Source organism: Adiantum capillus-veneris, chromosome 24 (assembly GCF_014529385.1).
Source record: "Adiantum capillus-veneris isolate H3 chromosome 24, ASM1452938v2, whole genome shotgun sequence".
NCBI lineage: Eukaryota > Viridiplantae > Streptophyta > Polypodiopsida > Polypodiales > Pteridaceae > Adiantum > Adiantum capillus-veneris.
In genome coordinates this window covers 69,100,432-69,126,189 of record NC_140954.1, presented here as the reverse complement: position 1 = coordinate 69,126,189, position 25,758 = coordinate 69,100,432, and the positions used below count along the sequence as shown (strand labels likewise).

At 44.4% G+C, this 25,758-nt stretch overlaps 1 protein-coding gene across 4 annotated transcripts in view; it reads right to left on the bottom strand.

The window, feature by feature from the left end:
* The window catches only part of LOC147426545 (bidirectional sugar transporter SWEET7b-like), a 100,555-nt gene that overhangs the window by 425 nt on the left and 74,372 nt on the right, over positions 1–25,758 (bottom strand). For all 4 annotated transcript variants that reach the window (XM_086498576.1, XM_086498578.1, XM_086498577.1 and 1 more), the window contains exons 4-5: positions 5,127–5,163; positions 4,805–5,021 (exon numbers count right to left, since the gene is read on the bottom strand). In XM_086498576.1, coding sequence (XP_086354702.1) covers positions 4,805–5,021; positions 5,127–5,163 — 254 coding nt within the window. The remainder of the gene's footprint in view (positions 1–4,804; positions 5,022–5,126; positions 5,164–25,758) is intronic.

Genomic DNA, 25,758 nt, shown 5'->3' with positions numbered 1-25,758 from the left:
AAACTAAGTCAAAGTGAAGCTTCAAATGGTTTTTTTTTTTTCCAAAAAAGATTGCAATGTCACTCTGTAATGGAGGTGTGGTTTAAAATAGTTTAAGGAAAACAGAGGCATAAGGTGAAATAATATATAGTGGATGCATGGATGCCCCTTTTTGTGCAAAGATATAAGAAAATTTAGTATGAACATTGCATCTCAATTTACATACTATGTTACATTGTTTACTCATGCTCTTAAAAAATTAACAAACCTCTCACATGGTTTACATAAAAGCATTGCAAAAGCTACCAAAAAGTGTTGCAAAATGCATTCTTTCTGCTCTCACTTCACTTCTTCCAGAGAGCTCTTGTTTGTTGCAAAGGACCAACCACATTGACATTTGTGTTTGCCTATGTGCATATCCACCTACCATGTGTCCTTGATTGAGGGAAAAGAGTATCATTATTAGGTACTAAACAAGAAATTTTCTTGTTATTTAATTTGAGATGATCTTATGGGAGGTTCTTTTGGAAAGAAACTCTTTGTTCCTTCCATGTGTAGACTCCTCAGCTCTTGTTATGTGTCCATGTAGGAACACATGAAATTTCAGACCCCTTACCATATTGAAGAGTTATTATTTACCCTTTCTCCTACAATTGTCCTTCTTCTGGAGGATACCCCAATTTTGTCTCTTTCTGGATGAACCTAAAGCTATGGAATATCTAATCATTATACATGTTGCCATTTTACCCTTCATTTAAGTCAATCAAATCAAATTTAGTGTCATTTTTTTAATATCTTGATTTACTAATAATGTCTTAAATAAGTGATGCCTAGTTTATGCTGAATGGAACTCACATCTACCCTCCATAGCTCTAAAAATTTGTATTTTTACTACACATTACTAATCAACCTCAATTACTAAGCTAATCTATGCTTCCCTATGAAAATCTCTCTCTCTTTTGTTTACCATTACTCATCAAATTATTGGATAAACCTAAACCCAAAAACTCCAATAATGGTAGCCCATTAGAAGCACCAAGTTATGGAAAAACCTAAAACCCTTCGTTGTGAGAAAACCTAAAAATCATGATTCAGAGATAACCTAAAACTCAATGTATCATGAGAGTGGTTAGTTTAGTTTGAGGGGCATATGATGATTGTTGCAGTCAACCCAACTTGGGGAGCCCCTATGTGTGAAGACCTTGTAATGTCTGTAAGGCCAAAACCTTAAATGATAAGTCTCGTGAACTTGTGTGCTTTCTTGCAGGTCTCTTTTATGTGGCTATGTCCATTATATAGAAGCCATTGGATTTTCCTGCATAAAGGCATATATAGTGCTAACCATAGTGATGGTAGTGCTTGACCAAGTAGTAAGAGCAAGTCACCAAAATTGTGGATGCATGGTGTGTCCAAGGTGAGGGCACCCAAGGTTGGAGAGCCAACGGTGACTAGGCTATTGTGGACAAATAGGCCACAACTATATAGGCAGGCCTAGAGGTATTATAACATATTTTTCATATCATAAGTTGTGCCATTAAAACTTTCTAACCGTATGCATTTGAGTGGTGAACGCAAGCTCTACCTCCTCTGCTTGGATCATGGCATGGTCTATGATGGCATGACCATTGTGTCACACAATATGTATGCCAAAAGTAGTGCTCTTCCTACACCTTCCAATTGAAGATGTTGTATCTTGGGTTGCACTTCTAGTTGTAGGATACATGCTGATTTTTTATATGCATGCCAAGTGGCATCTCTTGGCTGCACTTATAATTGCAATGTACAGTACGTCCACTACATGGGAAGGGCAAAGAATCTCTAAGTTGTTTTCACCTCATACAAAGCTAGGATCACTCTAAATGTGGTCACTTGAAGGCAAGGCACGTGGTACACCACATGGAAGAGCAAAGAATCTATAAGTTGTTTTCACCTCATGAAAAAATAGGATCACTCTAAATGTGGTCACCCGAAGGCAAGGCATGTGGTACTATGCTAGACAAGTCAAAAATGACAAAGAAAGAGAATGATAAGAACGTAAAACTATTGAACCTTCCTTTTGTGACAATGGTAGTAGGTTACATGCTAATGTTAACAATAGTGGGCTCTTTGACACATAGTCATACAACATATTAGCTAGTATATGCCATGTGAAGTGCACTTCCTTGAGCTTCTGATCACATACGTTGTCTCTTGCACTAAAAATAAGATAGCAGGATGTGTGCTGATTTTTATGTGTGCAAGTGTGTTGCACTTGCTAGAGCTTTCGACCAAAGATGTCGTCTCATGACTGCAATTATTGCAAGCTATGTCCACAACATGGTAGGTCAAAGAAGGTCATGTTTTCATCATATACAAAGTGAAGGTTCGATCAGAGATGTCATCTTTGGACTGTAAATTTTGTAGGGTATGTCCACAACATGGGTATGGTAAAGCGATTCTAGGCTTTTTGCATCGGATGCAAAGTGAGACTCTCTGTCCAACACGATCACTTGGAGACATAAATAACGACGCTAGACAAGTAAAACATGCAACAAAAGAGAATGATAAGACCACAAAAATAAAAAGGCTTTCTTTTTTATGATGAGTGTAGTAGGATGCATGCTAATGTTTGCAATAGAGGGTTACTTAAGAAGCATACATATTTAGATCGCAAGAAAAAGTTCGAATGTATTCAAAGTATCGTGCTCTCTCAAGAGCTTCTCAAGGGTGCACCACACTTGAGAGTGTAATCAAAGTGTGGTGCACTCTGAAGAGATTCTCAAGAAAAAGTTAGAATGTATCCATAGTGTGGTGCACTCTGAAGAGATTCTCAAGAAAAAGTTAGAATGTATCCATAGTGTGGTGCACTCTCGAGAACTTCTTGAGAGTGCACCACACTCGAGAATGTATCCAAAGTGTGGTGCATTCTTGCAAGCTTCTCAAGAAAAAGCTAGAATGTATCCAAAGTGTGGGGCACTCTTGAGAGCTTCTCAAGAAACAGTTAGAATGTATCCAAAGTATGGTGAACTTTCGAGAGCTTCTCGTTGAAGATGTTGTCTCCAGGATTGCACTTAGGCTACTAGATACATGCTAATTTTTTTTTTATGAATGCCATGTGTGCTGTCACAAATTTTGGTCAGAGATGGAATCTCTGGTCTACAATCCTTGCAAAGCATGTTGTGGAACATGGGTAGGGTAAAGAAGCTAAGGTTGTTTTCATCAGATACAAAGTGAGTACCTCTCTCCAAATAAGATCACATGAAGACATGTGGTAGTATGTTGGACAAGTGAAACATGCAGACGAAGAGATGCATAACAAAATGAAATGTAACAAGTTTTCTTTCTATGATGAGGATACTAGGGTACATGGAGGGTACATCTTAATGTTTGGTGTGGTGGCCTTCCAAGAGCTTTGGTCAGAGATGTCATCTCTTGGATTGCATTGAAGACCATAAGATACATGTTTTTTTCTATGGATAGTGCACTTGCCAGAGTTTTTATTTGAATATGTTGTCTAGAAACTATGTTTTTTTTACGGTATGTCCACAATATGGGTAGGTTGAAGAATCTCTAGGTTGTTGTTTTGGATGCAAAGTCAGGTTGTCTCTCCAACTAAGATCATATGAAGCCATGATGCACTAATCTTGATGTGTCAAATATGAAAACGAAGAGAATGGTAAGGGTATGAAAGTAATAGGTATTCCTTTTGAGACAAGGGAAGTAAGAATCACGTTGATGTATGCTCAGTGTAATTCACTTCGTAGAGCTTTGGGTCAAAGGTGTCTTCTCTTAAATTGCACTTAATGGAGTAGGGTACATTTTTCAGTTTTGTTGTGTGCCCCAAGTATGGTGCACTTGCCATAGCTTTTGATTGGTGATGTTTCCTCTCAATAGTATTGATTTTAGGCTATGTTTGCAACATGGGTAGGCAAAGAAGCTTTTTTTGAAGATTTCAACACTTTACTATCAATTGTGGTCTAGTCACAAAAGAACAAAACAAGCTTGACTAGCTTCAGTTTTGGAATGTTGTCTTTTGGGATACATTGATTATGAGACATGCCCAATAGTGGCACCATGGGACAATTTAATGTTTTCATACTATGGTTTTTCTCCAAATGCTATTACCTCCACTTGCATTTGAAATCATGTGGCATTATTATTAAGAAGTTTGACATGGGCAATGAAATTTACCCAACAAGACTATAAGGTAGGGGCTCTTGGAAAAAAACATGGTTGGCATTGAATTGTATGACATGAATGCCAAGTGCCATGTATTCAAGCATAAAAAGTGCTTGACAATTTTCATTCTTGAATTCTATTTATTAAAATACATTGATTTCAAGATTTTCAATAGGGTAGGGCTAGGAAGCACTCTGTTATTTCCAATGAATATGAGGTGAGGATCTCTCTTTGAATGCAAACACTTATGTTTGCATCTTTAAGGCATCTTCCATTATGCAAGCTAACACGGGCAAATAAATTTGTGATGAGATTGTTATTAGGGGCTCTTGGAAGAAAGATCATGCCTAGCATTTCTCTCGTTGACATGTATCCCACATGTGGTTCATTCATGAAAGCACAAGATGTGCTTGATCCAATGAAGCATATGGCAAGGAGAATCAAAATACAAGAGAAACGAATAAAATGTGATAAAATTGTTTTAGCAAACAAGACATAAGCGTTGAAGATATATTATATTGCTAAACCCCTCTTTTTATCAATATATCATTCCATTAAATACCATGTAATAACATCTACCAACTTGAATGCAATTCAATTTAAGTTTAATCTGTAAAGAAATGAAAAACAAGCTATGTTTTAGTTGCAATTTTAGAGAAACACTTACTTTGTTCTTGCCTTGTGCGAATGGGACATAAACGAGTAAATAGAGTGACTCCATGAATACGCCAAAACCATTGATTGTAATGACCAAGATAAGGTTGTGGGTAATAATGGGCAACCCATAAAATACCCAAATCAAACAATTTGCCAAAGAGCAAAGATATGGCACCCCTGAAAAGGATCCTGTAGATTTCTTTTTGCAAATCTCATAGAATGTAGGCCTAGAGACAAGCAATTGTCAAACATTTTGAGAGACTATTTAAGTTTGGCCATATTCCATGCAAGTCTTCAATACTTTGATTGATAACATAATGTAAATAGCTTACAGTGGTGACATAAATAAGAGGACCGCGGTTATGTTTCCTGTAAAGAAAAAAATTGGAAGTGTGTTATAGTGATAAATCCATGCTTAACAACATCTAGATCTTTGTAATGTGAATATGGTTTGGTTGATAATTCTAGATTGCATTGAGATCTTTGTAATGTAAATATGGTCTATAATTATGGATCCTTTTGATTCGCATTTATTACTCAAAGTTCTATATTAAACAGGTTTTACAATTCGCCACAAAGAGGTTGCATAATAGTCTACATTCTATCCTTGTGATTATGGATAAGAAATTTCCATTTTGCGTAGCATTTAGACTCGAATTAACTAGATGATGAAAAGAGACAAATTTGATATCAAAGAAACAATATTAATCTTGAGATTTAAAATGAATCATTTTTTTTAGAGTGGCTCTACATCTTTTTTTCATGCTAAAACAAGCAAGGAATAATTTAATGCCTTTCGTGGCCTTTAAGCTTTTGTTTTCTTGGATAATTTCAACAAGATAGCTTTCCTGTTAAAGCTACCACAAGGATGGAAGATGTGTGATGCATTCCTTCTTAGGCCTTTTGTGGATGCAATACTAAAAGATATGTTCATTGAGGAACATCCAAGAGTAGAGGAATTGGACAATCTCAAGATGCAAGCATATGATGCATATATAGATACGTGCCTTGTTGTTTCCAAATGCATAAGCAGTGTAGAGCCTAGGGTGTTTGTAAATTTTTAGCATATCTTGCAATTAAGGCACTTTGGAAGAGTGGACACTGGATAGGTCAAAATGTTCTCTTTCTTTTTAGTCTTGCAACATCCTTGTGCGAAATCGATTTCAACTAAACAGTCATGGTGAAAGGATAAAAATACTCCCGCATGGTAAGAGCTCGATCACACCAATACCAATGGGGTTATTGGGTGGAGTGTGTGACACTTGGGTCACACCACTACCACTAGGTGTTACTTTTCATTGAATGAAAAAACTACAAACAAGGAGAGGAGGTCTTGAACATTATATAAGCTTATACCCTTCGATTTTCAAAGTGCTAGTAAGGGTAATATTGTTATTCAAATTCCATGCTCACCTTTTAGAAGTTACTATATCTCAAGAATACGATTCCTTCCACTCCCTCAGAGTGTGACCTAGCTTGAAGAGGAGGTCGTGTAGTTGGAGTGACCCTATCCAAAAGCAAGGAGGGAAAACTTCTCAAAGAGGAAAAAGGATGTGGTACTCATTTGTGGAACAAGTTGAAGTGTGTGGCAACACCAAATGTTTCCAACTAGATTGCATGCTGAAAAAGACCAAAGATGTTGTCCAGTTGCAAGTTTAGGTGTCACGTGCACATCTATCCCTATGTGCATGAGGACAAGCGAACTCCTATCTTTGGGGTTGAGGACAACCTAGGAAGTGTTCTGGCCCCCTTGTGAGCATATACGCATGACATGCATGTCCATGCACTTCAAAGTAGTTACCCTCTGATTGCACATGAGCACAACAAGTGTCTACTAGGTGTAGGCACTAGGGAGTGTTCCCATACAGTTGCATTAGTACTAAGCCTAGGAAATAACTCCCATATGAAGCATCTCTTAATAGTAGTTCATCAACTTATTAATAAGCAACAAGGTGCCCATAATTACCAAGTCGTGGGGTATTTTTGAATCCTCTACTTGACCCAACAATAAGTACTAGTATACATGCAATGCCCAACTGTTAGTTCACCCACCGTAACATATATTGTAGTTTGTAAGGCCCCCATATGAGGAGAAGTCAATAGTGGACATATATTTGATGGATTCCATCGTGCACGTTGATGAGGTCTTTATTTGGATCATGGATGGTACGGAGAAAATTCAAGAAGAGAGAACATGAAGCTTGTGGAAAGTTTGATTTTTTTGTGTAATACTAGTTTGGCAGTTGAAGTTATGAGCAAGTTTTCTAACCAACCTAGGAAAACTCATTGGAAGGCGGGCATGTGTGTTCTAAAGTATATCAAAGATACTTTGGGCCATGACATTTTTTATGGCATTGGCACAAATATCCTAAGTGGATATTGCGACTCTGATTGGGCAGGAAATTGTGATTCTAAAAAGTCAATTTCTAGATATTGTTCCTCACTTGGTTCTAGAGTGTTTTCTTGGATTAGCAAGAAGTAGCCAACCATCACTCTTTCTTCAATATAAAGCTGCTTGTTTTGCCACTTGTGAAGCAGTTTGGCTCAAGAGAGTTCTTATGGACTTATGTGTTCTTGTTTATTCAGCAACAACACTTCGATGTGACAACCGGAGTTGCATGGCAATTGCCAAGAACCCAGTCTTCCATGCACACAAAGAATATTGAGGTTCAATATCATCATCTTAGAGCGCTTATTGAGGATGAAATTGTCGAGCTAGAGTATTGTCCTACTAAGGACAATTGTGCAGCTATCTTCAAAAAAACTCTTGGGAAAGACCAACTACTTTGACACCTTTATCAACTTAGAGTTGGCACATGGACAACATAAAGCATCTTTTTGGTGTTCATTTGTGAAGGGGTGTTAGTATACATGAGGAAATATTCTCAGGGATACCTTGGTCGTATGGCAGTTAGAAAGTGCCTGAAAAATGGCGGACCAATGACCAGAGACCGATGGTTGGTAGTCTATGGCCGATGGCCGATGGAATCAACGATCGGTAGTAGACAACTTCTAGATGGACTTGGCTACACATGACACATGGATGCATGGACAGATCTCTCTCATGAAAGAGGGTAACCCATAGAGGCTCCCTTTGCATCTATATAAGGAGGCCATCTCCATGATTCATAACACATCTTACATTGAAGGGAATCCATAGTGATGGATAACTAGTCCCTTATATTTTCACCTTCTTGCTCTAGTTGTTTATATCGCCATCTAAGCTCTACTTTGAGAGAGCATGGGTAGATGATGCCATCTCAATAGTGCTAATCTAACTTTTTGATTTTCCACTAATCTATGTTGCGTCATAGCCCACAGCCTCGTTTAATGCTTACTTTTCAACAAACAAGAAGAGCAATGACAATAAAGTCTTGACAGCCACCATGTATTTGTCAGGTGATTCCATTAATTGGTATCAAGCCTGACAAGAGGACTAGGTGGTCGTGCACCTTAAGTGTGCCGTAGATGGTGTACCCCTTGTCTTATAGTTGGGGCGACCTCCAAATCAAGCTCAAGGATCGCTTTATGCCACTACAGTACCTTAATTGGTTGAAAGAGAATTGGCAAAGCGTCAAGCAAAAAATCACTCATGGTGTCTTTTTCTAATCGTATTTTGCAGCTAGGTGTTCAATTGCGTAAGTTGGATAAGGATTGCAAGGAGGCTTTCCTCTATAGTTTGAATAAGTACATCAAATACACGTGAAAGTCTTACAATCCACTCACTACAATGGTGCTATCAGGATTGCTCTCAAGCAAGAAATAGAGCACAACAAAGGTAAGCCAAAGGAGAAAAAATCCAATACCCCACATAACCAATATAATCAGTAGAACAATTGAAACAATGGTAAGAACCACATTATCTCTTCTTTTCAATCTTCCATTATACCTAGAGCACATAACTCTTCACCTAACAATGATAATAAAGGAAATGCTAAAACTTCGAAAAATTCCTAAGTTCACACCTGACAAAAATCTTCTCAAGGAATAATAGGAGGTTGGTTAAGTCTTGAAGAAAGAATCAAGTATGGAAAGGAAGGAAGATACTTTAAGTGTCACACTAAAGTTTACATGAAAAGAGAGTTTTAAGAAAGGACCTGCAAAAGAATCCACAAAAGCACATCTTTTGTTAGCGTCATAAAGTATCCAAGTAGTGCGCCCCCAAGGTTCTCCTGATGTTATGGTCATGTGAATGGTAATAAATGGTCAGCGCGCATTGTGACCTTATTTGATCTTGGTAGTATGCATGATGTGATTAGTGATTCTCTTCTGAAGAGTGCACATTTAGAAGCCATTCTAGTGGGTACGCTCAATCACACAAGATAAATCTTGGCTCTTGAGTCGAGGTCCACAGTACCCATTCAAAAACTATCTCTTAATAGCATAAAAAGTCAGTATGCATTTTTTGAGTCCTTATTCGTTACTGTCTCCTATATTTTCATCACCATTTTTGTGTGTTATCTTCTCATAGAAATCCCATATTGCATGATGCACATGATTCACTCACGGATGAGCATGGCGCATGAAGATCTCTCTAGGAAAGGTAAGAAGTTTTCATTCAAGGAATACGCAATGTTTCACCATTGTAGATCATGTCAATAAGTTTTGTGTGCTCATTCTTTGGCAGGACAGAGTCACAACACAAGCATTAACACGATTGTCCATCAAGCATTGGTATTCTCTTTGTGGTTTGCCAAAGTCGATAGTTTTAGGTAGAAAAGTCAAGTTTAGATCACATTTTGTTCAAGCACTCATTGAAGAGTTTGACACTTCATCACATTTTTCGTATGCATTTCAAAAAAGTTAAAAGATGTGTATCTGAAATTGTGATTGAAGTTGTTTTAGAGAGATCTCCCAAAGGAGATTCTTGAAGAGGATGAACCCAAGATCATAGACAAGTTGAAGACATGGAGCCGGAGCATATTATCCAGTATCGCTTTTGGTGCGGCTCAAGGAAGCAAGCACTATAGTCCTGTTTCCTAAAAGTCGACCATAGAAAATCAGTCCATAGCCTCATCGAGAGCCTCATAAAGCTCCCAGATTTCATTTAGCATCCCTAGCGTTTTACATTTTCAGCTCTTAACCTAGCAGATCCAAGCATCTACAACAAGATCCCATCAGCATCTAGGACCATTGTATCAGCATTTGTGAAATCTAACGTCTCTAGCGATAGAGAGAGGGGCCCTTAGAGGACCCTTTGAGACCTCATCTTGTGTTAGTCTCTCTCTCTCTCTCTCTCTCTTTCTCTCTCTCTCTCTCTCTCTCTCTCACACACACACACACACACACACACACACACAACCTTCACTCACACTATCATTTTCTCTTCTCTCTCTAGTCTTTGAACATCCCTCATGAAGTAAAAGAAACTCTCTCATTCATCAAAAAGGAACCTTAAGCACACATTGGGCACTCATCTTGAGCATTCGCCATCAATCGCTTTCGTTGCACATTACATTAGGGAAGCCTATTGCATGCAATCAAAGGAGTAAGGATGTGCTCATGCATGCATCGGTTATCAATAACATGTTATTGATGTAACTATGCCAAAATTGATGTAACTTTGATTGCATGCAATCAAAGGAGTAAGGATGTGCTCATGCATGCATCGGTTATCAATAACATGTTATTGATGTAACTATGCCAAAATTAGCATGGTTACAAAAAAAATTGCATAGTTTCATATGAGACAAATAGCTGATGCATGTATGACCATGCATGAGGCACACTTATTCAAAAAAGAAATTGATAAGAGGGCCTTCACGTGATGAGTTTTAAAAGTCTCCTCAACTATTCCAAAAGGAAGATAAAAATCTTCAACTATTCCAGAAGGAAGTAAAACTCCTCAACTATTGAAGATAAAAATTTAAAATAGTGGTTACATTCACACACACACACACACACACACACACACACACACACACACACTTGCTACAACCTCCATGTGTGGGTAACCTGAAATGAAGCATTCTTTCTCATAAGCACTTGTTCTCTTGGTAAAATTTTGTGGAAGGAACACTAGGCTCCTATTTCAGAGTAAACTCTTTAGACTCAACATTGGAATGAGTTAAACTAGCACTAGAAAACTTTTTTTCCTTTTTGAAACTCACCGCGAGAAGGCCCCATAACTATGCATCATGTGACCACTTCTTAAGGAGGACAGCTTGTGGTCAAGGTTCCTCCACTTGCTACAAAAGCTACTACAATAACAATGGCATTTGTAGCTATTTCAAATTTTCAGCACAAGCTTTCCACAATTCAAGCAGATGCCATGTTGAGCACACTGAGGTAGATCAATGGCATTTAGCATAGGATGCATCTTCGAGGTCATTCATTATTTTCATCTTGACAAGCAATTCTTCAGAGTGTCAGTACAATAGCAGTACTATAGCACTGCCTCCGGCGATGCTATGTGGATTTTCTTAGCTTAGACATGCCGACAATATCTATTTACAAGGCCTTTGCATAGGCCGGAGAGGTGGCCATGAGAGACATGGTTGTCTCACACACACACACACACACACACACACACACACACACACACAGAGGTCATAATATGGGCTCCAAGTTCTCCCATATAACCTACAAACGTGGCCTCTTCATTAGAGGACAAAGCTGTGTTCTTGACAAACTCGATATGTCTCGATGTCTTACACCTTTGATAGGCGGGAATCTGCGAACTACTACTGGGGTTCTCTCTCCCCAATGCAAAAGCTCCGGTGACTGTACTATCTACGATTGCAAAGAAGAGGAGGAGAAGAAGAAGAGAGAGAGAGAGAGATTCCATTATTTTCCTTTGCCTTTAAACCAAAAGAAATATATTACATAAGAGTGTGTGGAGCTCATAAGTGACTCTTGATGCTGAAGAGTTGTGGGCATGAGTATTACGATTGACAACCCACATCATGGTTGGAAGAGTTTATGGTTGAAATTCTAGGGAGGCAAGATCTAATGTGATAAAAAACTAAGCACTTTAGGAGAGTGTGATACTCACAATTGCAAACTTGCTAAGGACACAAAGTGCATAGTCAATGAGACTCCTAGCCAATGCCCCAATGACATGTATCGCATCGCATCGCGCGTGCGCACACATACAGAGAGAAGAAGAAGAAGAGATTGTTCATGGTGGGTGCACATTTTTGCAATATTTTCTTTTAGTTGAGCAAAAGGGAGGTTGTTTTCAACTCAAGCACATTAGATGTTTTCCTATGGGACTAACGAGTTTAAATGTTTGAGTGAGAAAAGAGTGTAGACATATAAAAGTATGCATTTACAATTAAAGAAGTGTAAATTTCCATGTTAAAACTATTTTTAGGAGTATCCATAGACTTTTAAGCTTTAAGTAAGTTCGGTTATCAAAACAGATAACTAACAAAGCAATAGGCAATGTCTCACATTTTTATGTGTTTCAAGATGAATATATACTAGAGATACATTTTATGTGTGTACATTTATGATAGACCGCTACGATTTCCTAATAGGTGGGACAATAAACATCAAATTTGGAAAGGTCTACTTGAGCACATCATGAATGCTCACATTTCATGAAGAACATGTGCACACATCGATTGAGATGCACAGTTATGAAAAATGAATTTAAAGAGTTGCTCACCTTTGACATCATATTATGCATCTCCCACAATCTTTACATGACCATTATTAGCATTAAGATACTAAAGCAAACTAATAGCTCCCCCACAATACTGAAATTATCATAAAAGCATCAGCTTAGTATGTTAGCATTACACTTCTCCGAGGCCTTCTGACTCATAGCGACAGTAACAAAAATAGGAAAATGAGTATTGAGGAGTGAGAAGGACAAAAAGGAGACTATGGCACACGTGTGTAAACTCTGGACAGCTCCCACAGCCTTTTGAATGCAATTTCCCTTCTATCAGCTGCCAGCAGCCTAGTCTACATGGCTTGTGCCACTACATCAATGCTTTTTGCATTTGTGCAAGGTAGATGTATGCACTATGTGTCACGTGCACATGGCTCTATGTGCTTCTAGAGCCAATTTTCTAGTTTTGGAACCTTCTTGCATAAATGGTTTGTATACGCGTTTTGACGGATGTTATTACACTTTGGTGGGCATCTAGCATGACGAGCATGTAGGTCTAGGTTAGAGTGAGTTGTCGCCCATGTGTGCTCATTTGCACATTTTTCCAAACCTGGTCAAAAGTCATATAAAAGGAGCAGCTAGGCTAGAGTTTTTGCATCAGTTAAGAAAGCGGTAGCAGAAGAAGTAGATCAGCCCTAACGTTTTCTAGCTCTAGCTAAGCCTTGGTGCTTCTGGTAAAGATCAGCCAGCAACTGCAAATTTCAGCCCTAGCACCTTCCCTTCCTATCAGCCCTAGCATTTTCAGATTTCAGCCCAGCCCTTCTTTTGCTGGCGCGGATCTACACTCGCTAACCATCTCTGTTGCAATCCGGTACTTCGGTAGCCCATCAAGCCTCTCCTCGACCATTCCCTCACTGGCATCGAGTGCTCCCATTTCTGTCCATCATCGGCGTCGTCAAGATCTACATTTTCAGCCCTTTATTCCTCTCACATCGAGAGCCTAATTCAGCCCTAGATCTACCCCTTGGTGGCCATCCGCAATCCCACATTGAGAAGGATCCAAAGCTGCATCAGATCAGCCCCGGAGGTGCCTCATCTCTAGGAGTTACCGCAGCAACATTCCCCATTCGAGTCAGTAGAATCTGCACTTGAGGTATTGCATGTGTGTACATTCAATTTACACAATCAAAAGAAAATACCACATCGGCAACGGTGTGGGGGGGGACCTGAGAGGGTTGGTTGGGACCCCATCCGGTGTCATTCTCCTCTTCTCTCCCTCTCCCTCTACGCTACCGCTCTCTCATTCCCTCTCTTCAGGGAAAGTAAAAGGAACCATCATTCACGCTCAAAGCAATCACTAATGCAAGGAAAAGAAGTAAAACATTTGAGGAATTGTAAAACCTAGATCTTCACCATTTCAATTCCGCTGCACCTGACACTATGATATAGTGACTTGTGCCACTACATCACAGCCTTTTACATTTGTGAGAGGTAGTGGCACCACTATGTATGCTTATGGGAAATTATATTTGTTGTAGAATTTGCATTGTAGAGCGCCATGTTGCAAGCTCCATTCCACATGACATCATGGGCGTAGCTGGTCAACCATGAACCACCAATATAAATGCAGGGTTACAGCACCACCTATGGCTAGCCCATTGTCCATACCCATTTGAAGGCTCACATCGCAAAAGCTGCTTCCATTGCTCTACTCTTGTTGCCAGCCTAATGCTGCCAACCCTCTTGCCATTACCCTCAAATGCCTGCTGACCTTGAACTGTTGTACTACGCAATATACAGCTCATCCCACTACCTTCATCCACCAGTTCAATCTGCATACGTGCCCTCGACAGCCCTTCCCTTCTACAACACTAAAGTTCCTGGCCCACACAGCCCAATATAAGGTGCTGCAATCTGCATCACCCTCACCCATGGACGACTCGTCACTGCTCCTAGTGTCACGCTCATCTAGACCTTGCCAGATTCCAACTTCAATCCTCGGCTCTACCCCCATGGACTCCTCTTGCTGTGTGCAAGCCAGTGACCTGCTCGAATTACCTCCCGCTTTTTCTACACATTGACCTCACTCTGACACATAGTACATCCCAAGATTTGTGCCTCTTTGGGATTGAGAGGTGCAAAAGAGAACAGAGGTGCCACCGTCCAAGGGATGAGCCTACCTCGACAGGGCTACCGCATCCGAAAGCTGCAGTTCATGTGAAGCCAGGTGGATGCTACAGCTGTCCATTTGCTTTATGTGTTTAAAATTTTATCCACTATCAATCGGCACTTGATTTGTGCTCCCTCATCGGCTGGAGGCAACTAATTGCAAAGCCCATGTGCCCAAGGTAGCTAACTTTCGCTCCGGGCTTGGACTGCATGTACAAAATGAGGTGAAAAGGGCAAGAAAATCTGATTGTTGGAGACAAGAGAAGAGCAACGGCCACTGCCTATGAAGCCAAGGAAATGGTTTTAATGCCTTTGGGCTGCGGGGAATGGGCTGCATGGCATCAATCTATACGGCACTGGGTGTGTGGCCTCAAGTCGTGAGGTTGTCTCCTCCACCTAGATCCAGCAAGGCAAGCAATAGCCAGCCGTTCAATATGAATGCTGAAGAGAGTTGGTTCTAAGGCCCACCCCACGAGAGTCTGAAACAATCCAACAGGAGGCACCACCTCTGATGGGGGCACCTTGCATAGTGCCACATGCCTTCAAGATGCAAGCCTATGTGAATGCATCTGGAGAGAGACCCTCGATTCGCATCCGTCGAAACAGCCACCGTCTAAGAATCCAATCCATGCAGGGAATGGCTCATCGGATTCCTCTAACCTAGAACTACATGCTCGTTATGCCAGATGCCCACCGTAGTGTAATAACATCTGTCAAGACGCGTATACAAACCATTAATTCAAGAGGGTTCCAAAATTGGAAAACCTAATCTAATGGATTCGTCCGGACATGCACGTCTTGCGAACAGGCTTATAAATTGCCGGTACTAATCCTCCTAGGGTTCTAGGCATTCTTATCTAGGAAGAAGGGCTCTAAGAGTCGATGAAGCGTGTCCACGTGGCACACAAAGCCATGTGCACGTGACACTTCGTATCCTCCGAAAACAGACTAAAGTTTCTTAGCCCTTCCCAAATTGGGCAGATTCCACAATCAATGCATTCCAAGAGACAACATCCCTGACAGGAAGCTCCTCAAGCACTTTTGGTGCTTTATGAAGTGCACCACACTTCCCCTACATGTCAACCGAGGCAGTGCCAAGCACAACGTTTTCTCTCAACAACCCCCCGACTAACAATATTATCGTGAATTCTTTTGCCCATATCAGCATCTTGTGTAATACCACATGCCTTCAAGGTGTAAGTGTACCTGATTGCATTTGAAGAGATGCCCTATCTATGCATCTGCTGGAAACAGCCCAGAGCTTCCTGACCCTAATCCTTGCCTTCAAGATGCAAGCATATGTTATTGCATCTGAAGAGACACCCTCGCTTTGTATCCGTAGAAAACAGCCCAAAGCTTCTTCGCCCTACCCAAGTTGGGCATTTCCTGCAATCAGTGCAGTAAGAGACGACATCCTGGATAGGAAGCCCTCAAGCACTTTTTGCGCTTTATGAAGTGCACCACACTTCCCCTACATGTCGACCAAGGTAGTCTCAAGCACGACGTTTTCTTTCAAGAACCCCTGAGCAACAATATCATTGAGAATGCTTTTGCCCATATCAGCATCTTGTGTAATGCCACATGCCTTCAAGGTGCAAGTGTAAGTATTGCATTTGGAGAGATGCACTCTCTCTGCATCTGTTGAAGACAGCCCAGAGCTTCTTGACTCTAACCCTTGCCTTCAAGATGCAAGCGTATGTGATTGCATCTGGAGAGACACCCTAGCTTCGTATCCACCGAATATAGCCTAGAGCTTCTTGGCCCTGCGCAAGTTAGGCATATCCCGCACTAAGTGCATTGCAAGAGACGACATCCCGGTCAGGAAACTCCTCAAGCACTTTTTGTGCTTTATGAAGTTCACCACACTTCCTCTACATGTCGACCAAGGCAGTGCCAAGCACAACGTTTTCTTTCATCATAAATTCTTTTGCCCATATCAACATCTTGTCTATTGCCACATGCCTTCAACGTGCAACTGTATGTGATTGTATTTGGAGAGATGCCCTCTCTCTGCATGAAAACAACCCAAAGCTTCCTGACCCTGACCCTTGCCTTCAAGATGCAAGGATATGTGATTGCATCTGGAGAGATACCCTCGCTGCACATCCGTCAAAAACAGCCCAGAGCTCCTTGGCCCTCCCCAAGTTGGGCATATCCCACAATCACTGCATTCCAAGGGACGACATCCCGAACAGAAAGCTCCTCAAGCACTTATTGTGCTTTGTGAAGTGCACCACACTTCCCCTACATGTCGACCAAGGCAGTGCCAAGCACGACGTTTTCTTTCAACAACCCTTGACCAACAATATCATCGTAAATTCCTTTGCACATATCAGCATCTGTGTAATGCCACATGCCTTCAAGGTGCAAGTGTACGTGATTGCAATTGGAGAGATGCCCTCTCTCTGCATCTGTTGAAAACAGCCAAGAGCTTCCTCACCCTGACTCTTGCCTTCAAGATGCAAGCATATGGGATTGCATTTGGAGAGATACCCTTTTTTTTCCGAGAAAAAGATCCTTCTATTAGTTAATGAAACTGCCCGTAGGGCTACAACCACCTCTGCGAGAGGGCTAAAACAACCATGATGGGGAGACTCTCCCAATGAAAAAACACCAAATGTACAAAGAGGCTAAATCAAGAGATGGGAGGAGGGAAAATCCACACAGGTGGACAGTAGTGCCATCTGAGTACACCCTGGACCATGGTGTAAAAAGGCCCAAGACACCATAGTCAAAGGAAAGCCTCTCTGCGCTCTCGCATGCGGTCGGAGCTGCCCTGGAGTCTCTCGAGCTGTCCTCTGAGAGTGTGGATCAGCTCTAGCCAACGATCGCGAACAATCTCTACTGGTGGTACAGGGCGAGCCTCAAAGATGCGGAAGCAGCGGGGCCGCCAGATGAACCAGAGTGTCAGGCCATTGATGAGCTCCCAGCACTCCTCTCTCACTGCACCACTCCTGTGGAGTAAGCTCTGTGGCAGGCTGGAGTGTAGGTCGTCCCTCCCTGCATCACTATCATCCTGCTGGTGGAAGATAGCTCAAACTGAACTGCCGGGCCCGTGAGGGTGGACCAAGCAGCTACTCCACAAGTGTACTGCCGAGCCGTGGAAAGAGCAAGCATCAGCCGAAGAACACGAAGCCACACCTGTTGTGCCAAAGGACGGTCCCAAAGACAGTGACGCTGACTCTCCACAAGATGGTCACAAGCTGCACATGTGGCCGAGAGACCACTATGCACAAGCCAGCTTCCAACTGCTGTAGCTCTGTGTGCGACCAGCCACTAAAACAAGGTGACTCGCCTCGGCTGTCTGGAGTCCCACCAGAGTTACGAGGGAACGGGTAAAACCATGCCTGGAACGTCGGAACGACGTTCCGACCGGTCGGCGGTGCTTGGAACGTCCCGGAACGGCAGTCCATTCCGACAGTCGGACTCATACTGGAGCGGTCGACCAGAACGCGTTCGGAACGGGGGCGGAACGTCGGAACGACCGGAATGGAAAAAACGGCAGACTTTTCAAACGTTCAAAAAACGGGCAGATTTTTGAACTTTTCAAACGTCCAGAAAACGGGCAGAAAGCCCTCAAAAGCTATATATTGGCCAACCCCTCACCCTTTTCCTTCACAAGCTCTCAAGCTCTCTTGCTCTAGCCTCTCAAGCTCTATTGCTCTCGAGTCTCAAGCTCTCAAGGCTCATTGCTCAAGCTTCAATCTCTCAAGCTCTCAAGCTACCAACTTCCAAGCTCTCAAGCTCTCAACCTACCAAGCTCTCAAGCTCTCAAGCATCAAGCTTTCAAAGTTCAAGGCTCTCAACTTTCAAGCTCTCTCTTGCTCTCGAGTCTCAAGGCTTTAAGCCTCAAGCTCTCTCGAGTCTCCTTCCAATTTCCATCATCTAGATTCCATGGCCTCTTCTTCTCGTACAACCCCCTCCGTTCATGCGGGCAACACTCAAAAGGCGAAGGAATGGTCGTGGTGGGATAAGTGACCTCGGAGGGCACCTTGTCGGCGGCGGGAGGTTCTCGTGCATGGGCATGCAAGCTATGCTCTTACACGCGGAAAGGGGGGCATGACAAAGCGAGGGCACACTTTCTTCGAGTGCCGGGGACATGAGGTGAGATTTTGCTCCAACGTAACCATCGAGAAGAAGAAGGAGCTCGAGGAAAAGGATCGGCAATTCGACCACAAAGCCAAGCCCGCACGCAAAGGTATTGATCCAAAGACCCTCATTTTCCCTTCTTCCTCTCTACCCGGTGTAGGTGTTGGTGCATCTTCACAAGGTCCAAAACGTCGCCAAAGGACCTTGCCACCTCTTGGGACCCAAAGAAGAAGGAAGAGGTGGATGCGGCGGTGGCTCGATTCTTCTATCACGACCATATCTTATTTGTCGCGGCGAGGTATGTTCAAAGTTTTATGATTTATCAATCTTCTCTCTCATTTCTTCCGTTATCGTCGGTTCCACCTTTTTGATACTAACCTCTTCTATGTTTGATCGAAATAGGTCGGAGTATTGGAAAGTCATGGTGCAACGGATAGGAGAGTATGGCACCGCTATGTGCCGCCATCTTCAGAGGCTCTCCGGACCACTTTGCTCGATCGAGAGAAGGCTATTGTGGAGCAAGCAACCCTCAATATTCAGCGTCTTTGGGCAAAACATGGCGTTTCCCTCATTGCCGACGGATGGAGCGATACAAGGAAGAGATCTATCCATGGTCTCGTCGCATACTCGAGTGGAGAGATGTACTTTGTGCACTCTCATGATGCCACCGAGAGTGGCAAGTCCACCGGTGTCCTCTCTGCAGAGTGGACAGCGGCCATAGAAACCATCGGTGAGCAACACGTGGTGGCCTTTGTCACAGATGGGGAGGCATCAAATAGGGCAATAGCAGCTATTATAGAGGGCCACTATCCGCATGTGACAGTGTGCTTTTGCATGGCACACTGCTTGAACAACCTTCTAAAAGACATCGGCAAGCTAGACTGGATTGCTCCAGTCATTGCTAATGCAGTGAAGATTGTTACTTTCATCAACAATCATAACTTGGTTCGGAGTGAGTACCTCAAGAGGTCGGGCGGGAAAGTGCTTCTAAAGTATTCAGACACCCGCTTCGCATTCAACTTCTTCTTGTGCGCAGGCTATCTGAATGTCAAAATGCGGTCCAACAAGTCTTCATCAGTGATGAGTTCACCACCTCCCCCTATGCAAAGACAGTTACAGGGATTTTGTGCAAGGATAAGGTAGAGGATCTTGAGTTCTGGAAGGAGCTCAAGAGTCTATACGCACAGGTAAAACCGGTGGTTGATTTGCTTCGAGTTATGGATGGCATGGATCCTTGAATTGGCAAGATTTATGAGACAATGGACCGCATGATTGAGCAGCTTTCACAGCTTGAGCCGAACGCAGAGCGGTATGAGGAGATCCATGCGCTTTGCAGCTCAAGGTGGAATTCATATGCCTCTCCTTTACACGGGGCAGCATACATGGTGGATCCAAAGTTCCAAGGTGCATGGCAAGAGACAGATAGGGAAGTCCCAATTTACAGAGATCTTAAACAAGATGGTTCTAGACAGAGATGGGCGACGCATTGTCAGAGATCAGTTGAGACAGTACAGAGAGATGTGGGGGTCATTTGGCAATCCAGATGCTCAAATTGATCGCAGGAAGATAGGTTCAGTGCTATGGTGGGAGGACTATGGCTATGATGGCCCTGAGCTTCAGAGATTGGCGATCCGTATTCTCAGCCAGTCAGTTAGTACCATAGAAACAGGGGACAGGGGGACGCGGCCCATTTATGCGGGGACGGGACGGGGGACGCCGGGACGGAGACGGGGACCCGTTTTTGGGACGTGGGGACGTCCCTCACAGGGGACGTGCAAGGGGACGGGTGGTCCCGGGACGCGGGTCCCCGGTGACACTGCCGGATGGGACGCGGGCAGGGGGTGGGCTGCAGCCAACAGGGGGCGAGATATTCAAAATTCAAACACTGTTTAAGCGCCCACTTTTTGGGGGGTTTTTCAAATTTCAAAAGCACCGTATTGGGGGGACTTTCGAATTTCAAAAGCCCACTTTTGGGGGGCCTTTCAAATTTCAAATTTCAAAGTGTTTTTTAAAGCGCGTCCCCTGTCGCGTCCCCCGTCCCCTGTTTTGCCACGTCCCCGTCCCCGGGACCCGCCACGTCCCCGAGACCTGTCCCCGTCCCCATGTGACTATGGTTAGTACCTCATGCTTGGAGCAATTGTGGAGTACCTTTAGCCACATTGCTTCCAAGAAGAGGAATCGGCTTGGAGTGGAGAAGGCTAATGATCTTGTCTTCGTCAACGCAAATTTGAAAATGCTTTGCAAGAGTACAGACAAACAGACAGATCCTTTTACACAATGGGAGATGGAGCAAGAGGCTCCTCAAGTAGGTGGAGATGCACATCCACCAACACCGGGTACTTCATCCGTGGCTGAGATTGAGCCGGACCTAGAGCTCGATGATGAGGAATGGGAGGATGTGCATGATTTACAGCCGGCTACTACGGATTGGGAGGCCTCTCAGGCTAGTGGCTCTTGAGTCTTGAGTCTGCCATTTATCCTTACCTTTTTGTATGGCTGCTTGAGCCTTGCTCTCTTTGCCATTTGTAGCTACTAGCATCTTTAGGGTATTTGTCACCTTCAGTTTTTTGGTATTGTGGTCACTGGTTTGCCCCCCTTTGTTTTTTTTGTAGCACCTTGGCGGCCCTTGAGGCTTGTTAGCCATAATTAATTCCAAAGTGTTATCTCTGACTACTACTCTTGCAATTATTTGAGAGCATTGTGTTTGCTCAATGTTGTATATGTGTTATGTACTCTGGGCGCCGCACATCCCAATCAAGTCATAATAAGGTTAAATGGTCTTCGAATCGTGTTTTTTGTGGGTATTAGAGTCAAAGGACTCTAGTACTACTTGTATTCAAACACATAACGCTAAAAAAAACAATACTTGGGTGTTTTTTTAGCCTCCCGTTCTGCGCCGTTCCCGTTCCGGGCCCGTTCCGCAGGGAGGCCCGTCGCCATTCCCGTTCCACGTTCCGGGTAACTCTGAGTCCCACAACCTCTCCCAAAAGCTGCCAAGAACTCAAATGTGAGACCCTCCTTCTGCCAATGAGGTGCTGCAGCAGGGCGAGCCTCTCTCTACGCTGCCAGTATGTGACGTCCCAGTCAAACAGTGTACTGAAAGAAAGGGACGCCTAGGTGGTCTGTAGAAGAGAAAGGGTCTCTCCTCCAAAGCCACTCTCCAGGATCCCATTGTACTCGTGCCAGTGGTCAGCACTCCCAAGCCCACAGTCTCCAATGTCCAGTCTCAAGAGCTGCTGGGTCAGGATCGATGACACAAGTCCTCCCATAGATGCCCACCACTCGGATCCTCTGAAAACAGCACTCTACCACCTGCGGGGCCTCTACTGCAACTCGCTGTAAGCTTCCCTCACCTTGTAACTCGAAAAACAGGGAGGGAACAGTCTCTGAGGAGGCCCGAAATGAGATGAGAACCTCCAATCGCGTGAAGGCTCCCATCCATTTCGGCGCTACTAGCTCGAGAGGTGTGTCCCACTCAGTTGGAATTGCCTCTGAGATGTCCTGGCACATGCTTTGCACCCCTCTCATGCCCTGTAGCTGGAAACCTTGCAGCTCCTCTGACAAGCCTGAAAACTCTAACCAGTCACCTAAAGAGCGTGCTGGACCCGCTGTCATGGGACCCCAGGAAACATGAGGCTGATTACCAACCAAATGGCCTCTCTAAGTGCTAACCATGGGGTTCCAAACAAGGGGCTGTCGTAGGCGCTCCTTCGTGCAAGTAGGCTATCGCTAATCTAGGCCTCGCCGCAAATGCTCCCAAGATCGAAGCAAACTCACAGTGAAGCGGTCCTCCAGTCTCCTGCTCAAACCAACTCTGTGCATCTCTGTGAAGATCCATCTGGTCGAAGGTCGCCAGGGGCCTCCTGCCTGAGGCACCCTAGCACGAAGCCGCAGTAGCAATAACTCCTTCCGGGGCTCCTCACCTGGAAGAAGTCCTTTGACTATGAACTTCCCAAGAAGGGCTCTACTCTACTGTGCTGGGTCTATGATCCCAAGCCCTCCCTATGAACAAGGAAGAGTGATGACCTGCCAAGCCACTTTGGCCCGGGCTGATACAAGAACTCAAGAAGATCCAGCAAGAAGTGATGTACCACATAGTCGCCAACAACACCTGGTTGGTCACTACAACTCTGCCAACCAAAGAAAGTCTTGCAGAGCTCCAATGTAACAACTTCCTCCTGATAGACAAGAGGAGGGGAGAAATCTGCTGCTAGGGAGATAAGTCGAGACCAACTTGACAGCCCAAGTACCGAACTGCAGTCCCTGGGGGAATCCACCTAAAACCCTCACCTGGCATCCAATCGGGCACAGAAGCACTACCAACCGAGAAAGCCACTGTCTTTCTCCAGTTGATCAGTGCGCTAGATGCACAACAGAAGGTCTCAAGAGCCTGCTCACACTTGAGAAGGTTGGCCTCCTGGCCATCCAAGTACAAGGCTGAGTCGTCAGCAAACTCAGCGTCTAGTAGCTCATCTCCCCGAATAGGAAGTGCTCAGCCCCGCAAACCAACCTGCTACGACACCAAAAACCTGCTCATTGCCTCAGCATAGAACAGAAAGAGGAAGGGGGCAAGAGGGCAGCCCTGTCTGACCAAATGTGTGAGCATGAAACGATCACCTCTATCTCCTCACAAAAGTACCTGACTGTGTGCCCGTCTGTACAAAGTTGACACCCCTCTAATCCAAGCATCTGAGAAGCCCATCCTGCGTAGAGTGCCCTCCAGAAAGTCCCAGTCAACTCTTCTCGTAGGCCTTCTCAAAATCGAGAAGAAGAATCACCAGATCCTCACCATGGAGCCTCGCTAGGGCAGAAGCCTCCCAAAAAGTAAAGATATTGTCAAGGATACTACGCTCCTTGACAAAACGAGTCTGAGTCCCATGTATAAGACTCTCCAGAAGTGGCTGGATCCTCACACTCAGAGCCTTGGCAAGAATTTTGTAGGCTGAGTTGAGGATGGTGATGGGGAGCCACTATCGAATCTCATCCAAGGAGCCACCCTCCTTGGGGTTGAGGTAGATCAGACCCTCACTCATGCTGTCAGGCATCTCTTTTGTGTGCAAGATGTACTGGAAAGCACTACAAAGATCTGGGCCAAGCAAGTCCCAGTACTCCAAGAAAAAATTGGGAGTCAAGCCATCCTCACCTGGACAGCTACCACGGGGAGTGCACTACGAGCCGTGTGCAACTCCTCAAGCTGAAGTGGCAGCTCAAGTCTCTGACACATCTCCTCACTCACAAGGCAAGGCATCTGTGCCCACACCTGCTCCCTGCATGCATCCTGACGCTCTGACTGAGGCTCTGCAGATAGTAACTCACGGTAGAAGTCAGTAGCAACTGCACGCACATCCTCTGGCTCAGAAGCAACTGACCCGTCGGGCCTCCTCAACTGACTGACCTTGGCATGCATATGCCGAGGTTCCACTGCCTCGAAGAAAGCACCAGTCACTCTGTCGCCCACCTGCGTCCATTGAGATGCCTGTCGATGGAAAGCAAACTCATGGTGTCGCTCCTCTGTGTTAACAAGCTCCTGGCGAGCCTGCTGTAACTGCTCCTCCAACCAAGGATTGTTTGGGTGCTGCTCCTGCATCCTCTTCAAGGAAGCAACGCCCCGTCTGAGACGCTGCTCCTCCTCTCTCGCTGCAGCCAAGCGAGCCAAAGACTCCTGGAGAAATAAACGACTAAGCTGAGCTATTCCTGAGGCCACTCTGTCAGCAGGAGAATCCTGCATGTCCAAGCTCTCTGTCCAAAGAGCCTCCACCCGCTCTCTGAGTGCAGAGTCCACAAGACCCTCTCAGGGATTCGCATCCCCCTCCTCTGCCTGTCTGCCACTGTGAGGATCACTGGTGCATGATCCGAGAAGGAAGTCCCTGCAAGAATGCCAACAGTCCCACCCAAGTCACAGAAAAGGTTACTAGTGTAGAAGCAATCTATCCGAAACAGATTCACTCCTCCCTCTGCGGTCTGAACGAGAGAAGGCCAGGCTGTCTGGGGGCCTCACAAAGCTAGAGTGCTGCCACACATCCAAAACCCTCAAGAGTCATACAAAACCTCTCCCAAGCTGCCAGCTCAACTCCATGCACAGTAACGTGGCTACCACCAATCCTGTCAAAAGGGTCCTCCAACACGTTGAAGTCACCCCCTATGCACAACTGCTCTGCCTGTGGCAGAGACTCAACAATCTTTGACCAAAACTCTGCTCGTACACTCGCCACATTGGGCGCATATATGTTCAGGAAGCCCACAAGGCAACGCTGAACCTGCATAATGATCCACTGAGCCCTGCCTGGCACAATAATCCCTCTGCCCACAATGGCTTGTTGTAGAGACTCCGCAATAGTCATACATACCCCACCCTGGATGCCTCCAGGTCCAAAAGCAACTACCAAAAAGTATCATATCGTCCACGCAAGAGCTAACCACATCGTCTAATGCGGCTCTCACACAGATGATGCTCTTGTAGCATAAGGAGATCAATCTTTCCTCCCACAAGGCAACGCTAAAGCTCCTGACGCAATCGACCTCTCTGACGCTAAAACAGGGGCCCACCTAATCCCTGCACGTTCCATGAGACGATCCATGGGAAGCGAGAGAGAACAGATGTTGCCGCAGCAGCTAAACGTGCTATCTTCGAGGCTGGCTTGGATGGAGAGTAATCCGCATCCGAGCATCCTCTAGATAGGCGTGATTGCAAAGAGTGTCTGGCCCAAGCCCAAGTAGACCGAGCCGTGCATGAAGCAACCTCCTCTGTCCAGGAGTCATCATGAATGTGTACATAGCATGGTAGGCACTACATATTAGCAAAGAAGTAAACCACAATGTGTCTACATCCTGCTACATCTGGAGGGGTCACAGCAAACTTGGCCAATGGCCACAGAGTCTGAAGCATGTCAGTAGCTCCTAGGTCTCTCATGTGGTGAGAGAACTCTAGGGCCTGTGTCTAGAGCCACTCCAACATTGAGTCGAGAGTCCACTCAATCTGGTCCCTGCCGCAAAGGAGAAAAGAGAAGCCAACCGCTGAGTCCAAGGCCTCTATCCCCCTAGCTGCAAGGAACAGAACATAAACCCTGAAGCAGGCTGCCTCATGGTCTGCTGAGGAGTCACCGAGAAAGCGTGTAAAGTCGTTGTCAAAGAAGTCTCATCGGCGC